The sequence below is a fragment of the Amblyraja radiata genome, chromosome 39 (genome assembly GCF_010909765.2).
Source record: "Amblyraja radiata isolate CabotCenter1 chromosome 39, sAmbRad1.1.pri, whole genome shotgun sequence".
Lineage (NCBI taxonomy): Eukaryota > Metazoa > Chordata > Chondrichthyes > Rajiformes > Rajidae > Amblyraja > Amblyraja radiata.
In genome coordinates, this window is record NC_045994.1 from 48,792 (window position 1) to 53,856 (window position 5,065).

The 5,065-nt window shown below is 61.0% G+C and overlaps 1 protein-coding gene across 1 annotated transcript; it reads right to left on the reverse strand.

Moving 5' to 3' along the window:
• Positions 1-480: 480 nt before the first annotated feature.
• On the reverse strand, positions 481-4,756 carry LOC116967269 (zinc finger protein 271-like). The gene is made up of 2 exons (XM_033013750.1): positions 4,084-4,756; positions 481-3,327 (listed from the first exon to the last, which is right to left on the reverse strand). Exons 1-2 carry the CDS (start codon positions 4,533-4,535, stop codon positions 1,269-1,271), a joined length of 2,511 nt encoding a protein of 836 aa, XP_032869641.1. The 5' UTR covers positions 4,536-4,756; the 3' UTR covers positions 481-1,268.
• Positions 4,757-5,065: the final 309 nt, after the last annotated feature.

Sequence of the window (5,065 nt, forward strand, 5' to 3'; positions counted from 1 at the left end):
TGCTAGTCTAGATACAAGGAAAGAGTCCGTGTTCGAGTGTGTGAGAATGCGTGTGAGAGCATGTGAGAAAGTGTGTGAGAGCGTGTGCATGTGTGAGTGGGAGTGTGTGTGAGAGGGCACATGTGAGAATGAATGTGAGTGTGTGTGTGAGAGCGAGAGAGGGAGTGTGTGAGACGGGCTATGTGTGTGAGAGGGAGGGTGTGTGTGTGTGTGTGTGTGAGAGAGAGAGGGACTGTGTATGTGAGAGGATGTTCATGTGTGGGAGGGAGCGAGAGTGTGTGTATGAGAGCAAGAGAGGGAATGTGAGTAAGAGAGAGAGGGAGTTTGCGAGAGGGAGTGTGTGAAAGAGCAAAAAAGAGAGGAAGTGTTTGAGAGGGAGTGAGTGTGAGAGAGTATGAGAGCAAGAGAGAGTGTGTGCGCGAGAGCAAGAGAGGTTAAGTGAGAGAGGGAGTGTGTGTGAGATATCAAGAGAGGGAGAGTGTGAGATAAAGCGAGTGGGAGTGTGTGTGCGTGTGAGAGAGAGGGACAGAGAGAGGGGGTGTGGGAGAGTCAGGGAGCTAGAGAGGGAGTGAGAGAGACAGGGAGCGAGACAGGGAGTGTCTGATAGAGCAAGCGAGAGTCGGTGTGTGAGACAGGGAGCGAGAGAAGGAGTGTGACAGGGAGCGAGAGGGAGTGTGAGAGGAGGGGGGTATGAGAGAGTGGAGTGGAGAGAATTTGTGTACAAGTGAGGGGAGAGAGTGGAGGGAGAGGGGAGGGAGGAATGTATTTGTGCAGCTTTAAGGAACATTGGTCAGGTAGCATTTGGAGTACTGCATACAGTTCTAGTCACTATAGGACTGATGTGGACACTTTGGGGAAGGTGCAGAGATGGTTGAACAGAATGGTTAAAACCAAGGAAATGCAGATGCTGGTTTACAAAAAAGGACACAAAGTGCTGGAGTAACTCAGCGGGACAGGCAGCACCTCTGGAGAGATGGAAAGGGTAACTGAAGAAACGTTCCGAAATGTTTCCCATTCCATCCAGCATTTTGTGTCTACCTGAACAGTGCCTATCCAGCAGGCTTGAGGAGCGGGCAAAGGCCTTGGCACAGAGCAGGCAGGTGAAGGGGTGCTGGCCGGTATGGACTCGTCGATGCTCCAGCAGGTCGTCGAGGCGGGTGAAGCCCTTACCACCGGACGGGCAGGGGAAGGTACGCTCACCGCTGTGGGTACGCCGGTGCTGCCACAGGCTGGACATGCAGGTGGTACCCTTGCCACTCTCAGCGCACTCAAAGGGTCTCTCTCCGGTATGTATCCGCTGGTGCTCCTGCAGTCCCCGTGCTCTCTTCACACAGTGGAAGAAGCTGCTCGCCAGCGTTGGCCCCCCGGTGCTGAAGCAACCCCCGCGAGCTGTCAAGCGCCTCACCGCAGTACGTAAAGTTGTAGGGCTGGCCACTGGTGTGCACGCACTGGTGAGACAGGCAAACAAATCGCTCTCCACACACCGGGCTGGTCACCAGTGTGCACCCGCTGGTGGGACAGCAGGTAGGTGGAGCGGGTGAGCCCCTTGCCGCACTGGGCGCAGATGTAGGGACGCTCCCTGGTGTGGGTGCACTGGTGCACCAGCAGGTTGCCGGACTGAGTGAAACCCTGCCGCACTGGGCGCAGGTGTAGGGGCGCTCGCCGGCATGGATGCGCTGGTGCACCAGCAGGTTGTTGGAGCGGGTGAAGCTCTTGCCACACTGAGTGCAGGTGTAGGGGCGCTCGCCGGTGTGGGTGCGCTGGTGTACCAGCAGGTTGTAGGAGCGGGTGAAGCTCTTGCCACACTGGGCGCAGGTGTAGGTGTGTTCGCCGGTGTGGGTGCGCTGGTGTTTCAACAGATTGCTGGACTGAGTGAAACCCTTGCCGCACTGGGTACAGGTGTAGGGCCACTCGCGGGTGTGGATGCGATGGTGGCGCAGCAGGTGATGGGAGTGGGTGAAGCCCTTGCCGCACTGGCCGCAGGTGTAGGGGCGCTCGCCGGTGTGGGTGCGTTTGTGCCGCAGCAGGTCATGGGAGTAGGTGAAGCCCTTGCTGCACTGGGCGCAGGTGTAGGGGCGCTCGCCGGTGTGGGTGCGCTGGTGCACCAGCAGGCTGTGGGACTGGGTGAAGCCCTTGTCGCACTGCGCACAGGTGTAGGGTCGCACAGCGGCATGGGTGCGCTGGTGAACCACCAGGTTGTGGGAGCGGGCGAAGCTCTTGCCGCACTGGGTGCAGGTGTAGGGGCGCTCGCCGGTGTGGGCGCGCTGGTGCACCAGCAGGCTGTGGGACTGGGTGAAGTTCTTGCCGCACTGGGCGCAGGTGTAGGGGCGCTCGCCGGTGTGGGTGCGCTGGTGCTTCAACAGGTTGCCGGACTGAGTGAAACCCTTGCCGCACTGGGCGCAGATGTAGGGCCACTCGCCGGTGTGGGTGCGATGATGCCGCTGCAGGGTATGGGAGTGGGCGAAGCCCTTGCCGCACTGGGCGCAGGTGTAGGGGCGCTCGCCTGTGTGGGTGCGCTGGTGCACCAGCAAGTTGCCGAACTGGGTGAAGCCCTTGCCACACTGGGAGCAGGTGTAGGGGCGCTCACCGGCATGGATGCGCTGGTGCACCAGCAGGTTGCTGGAGCGGGTGAAGCTCTTGCCACATTGGGGGCAGGTGTAGGGGCGCTCGCCGTTGTGGATGCGTTGGTGTACCAGCAGGCTGTGGGATTGGGTGAAGTGCTTGCCGCACTGGACGCAGGTATAGGGGCGCTCGCCGGTGTGGGTGCGCTGGTGCACCAGCATGTTGCCGAACTGGGTGAAGCCCTTGCCGCTCTGCGCACAGGTGTAGGGGCACTCGCCGGCATGGGTGCGCTGGTGCACCAGCAGGGTGTTGGAGCGGGTGAAGCGCTTGCCACATTGGGCGCAGGTGTAGGGGCGCTCGCCGGTGTGGGTGCGCTGGTGTTTCAACAGATTGCTGGACTGAGTGAAACCCTTGCCGCACTGGGCACAGGTGTAGGGCCACTCGCGGGTGTGCGTGCGATGGTGCCGCAGCAGGTGATGGGAGTAGGTGAAGCCCTTGCCGCACTGGCCGCAGGTGTAGGGGCGCTCGCCGGTGTGGGTGCGATGGTGCCGCAGCAGGTCATGGGAGTAGGTGAATCCCTTGCCGCACTGGGTGCAGGTGTAGGGGCGCTCGCCGGCATGGGTGCGCTGGTGCACCAGCAGGCTGTTAGAGCGGGCGAAGCTCTTGCCACATTGGGGGCAGGTGTAGGGGTGCTCGCCGGTGTGGGTGCGCTGGTGCTGCAACAGATTGCTGGACTGAGTGAAACCCTTGCCGCACTGGGCGCAGGTGTAGGGACGCTCGCCGGCGTGGGTGCGCTGGTGCTTCAACAGATTGCTGGACTGAGTGAAATCCTTGCCGCACTGGGCGCAGGTGTAGGGACGCTCACCGGCGTGGGTGCGCTGGTGCACCAGCAGGCTGTGGGACTGGGTGAAGGCCTTGCCGCACTGCACACATGTGTAGGGGCGCTCGCCAGTGTGGGTGCGCTGGTGCACCAGCAGGCTGTTAGAGCGGGTAAAGCTTTTGCCGCACTGGGCGCAGGTGTAGGGGTGCTCACTGGTATGGGTGCGCTGGTGCTTCAACAGATTGCTGGACTGAGTGAAACCCTTGCCGCACTGGGCGCAGGTGTAGGGCCACTCGCCGGTGTGCGTGTACCGGTGCACCAGCAGGTTGCCGAGCTGGGTGAAGCCCTTGCCGCACTGTGCACAGGTGTAGGGACGCTCACTGGCATGGATGCGCTGGTGCACCAGCAGGCTGTTAGAGCGGGCGAAGCTCTTGCCACATTGGGGGCAGGTGTAGGGGTGCTCGCCGGTGTGGGTGCGCTGGTGCTTCAACAGATTGCTGGACTGAGTGAAACCCTTGCCGCACTGGGCGCAGGTGTAGGGGCGCTCGCCGGCGTGGGTGCGCTGGTGCTTCAACAGATTGCTGGACTGAGTGAAACCCTTGCCGCACTGGGCGCAGGTGTAGGGGCGCTCGCCGGCATGGGTGCGCTGGTGCACCAGCAGGCTGTGGGACTGGGTGAAGCCCTTGCCGCACTGCACACATGTGTAGGGGCGCTCGCCAGTGTGGGTGCGCTGGTGCACCAGCAGGCTGTTAGAGCGGGTAAAGCTCTTGCCGCACTGGGCGCAGGTGTAGGGGTGCTCACTGGTGTGGGTGCGCTGGTGCTTCAACAGATTGCTGGACTGAGTGAAACCCTTGCCGCACTGGGCGGAGGTGTTGGGGCGCTCGCCGGCGTGGGTGCGCTGGTGCACCAGCAGTTTGTTGGAACAGATGAAGCTCTTACCGCAGTCTGAGCAGGTGAAGGGCCTCTCACCGGAGTGCACGCGGTTGTGCAGCAGCAGGTGGCCGTAGCGGGTGAAGCTTTTGCCGCACTCCGAGCAGTCGAAGGGGCGTTCTCCCGTGTGCACACGCCGGTGGATCTCCAGCTGGCTCGGGCACTGACAGGCCATGCCACACACGTCGCACTCATAATGCTTCTCCTTGTTGTACCCCGTCATGTGGTCCTCCGTCGAAGCCCAGCCCCTCAAAACTCAGCCCACGCACTGAGCAGATGGGGGGGGGGGGGGGGGGCGGCTCACCGGCACCCTGGCCGCCTTCAATGGCTCGCACACTCCCGTTTCTCCGTCCACACTTTCGGCTCCTATACGCTGCAGGAGGGGAACACAGAGGGTCAGAAAGCTGGCAAACAAAACACTATTTGCATATATTGTGTGCGTTTATGACAGAGGAAACCGTTATATAATTCTGAGCGGCACAGTGGCGCAGCGGTACAGTTGCTGCCTCACCGCCAGAGACCCAGGCTCGATCATGACGGGTGCTGTCTGTGTGGAGTTTGTACGTTCTCCCCTTGACCTACGTGGGTTTTTACTCCAGGTGCTCCGGTTTCCTCCAACATTTCAAAGACGTTCAGGGTTGTAGTTTAATCGGCCTCTGCAAAATTGTTAAATTGTCCCTAATGTGCGTAGGATAGTGCTAGTGTACGGGGTGATCGCTGGTCGGCGCGCTGAAATACCTGTTTTCACGCTGC

Excerpts from the sequence above, each read along its gene's own strand:
- LOC116967269 (XM_033013750.1), bottom strand. The coding sequence starts at position 4,535 with ATGACGGGGTACAACAAGGAGAAGCATTATGAGTGCGACGTGTGTGGC. Across the intron at positions 3,328-4,083 it reads ACTGGCGAGCGCCCCTACAC|CTGCGCCCAGTGCGGCAAGG; the intron begins ATGTGTGCAGTG and ends GCGTCCCTACAC.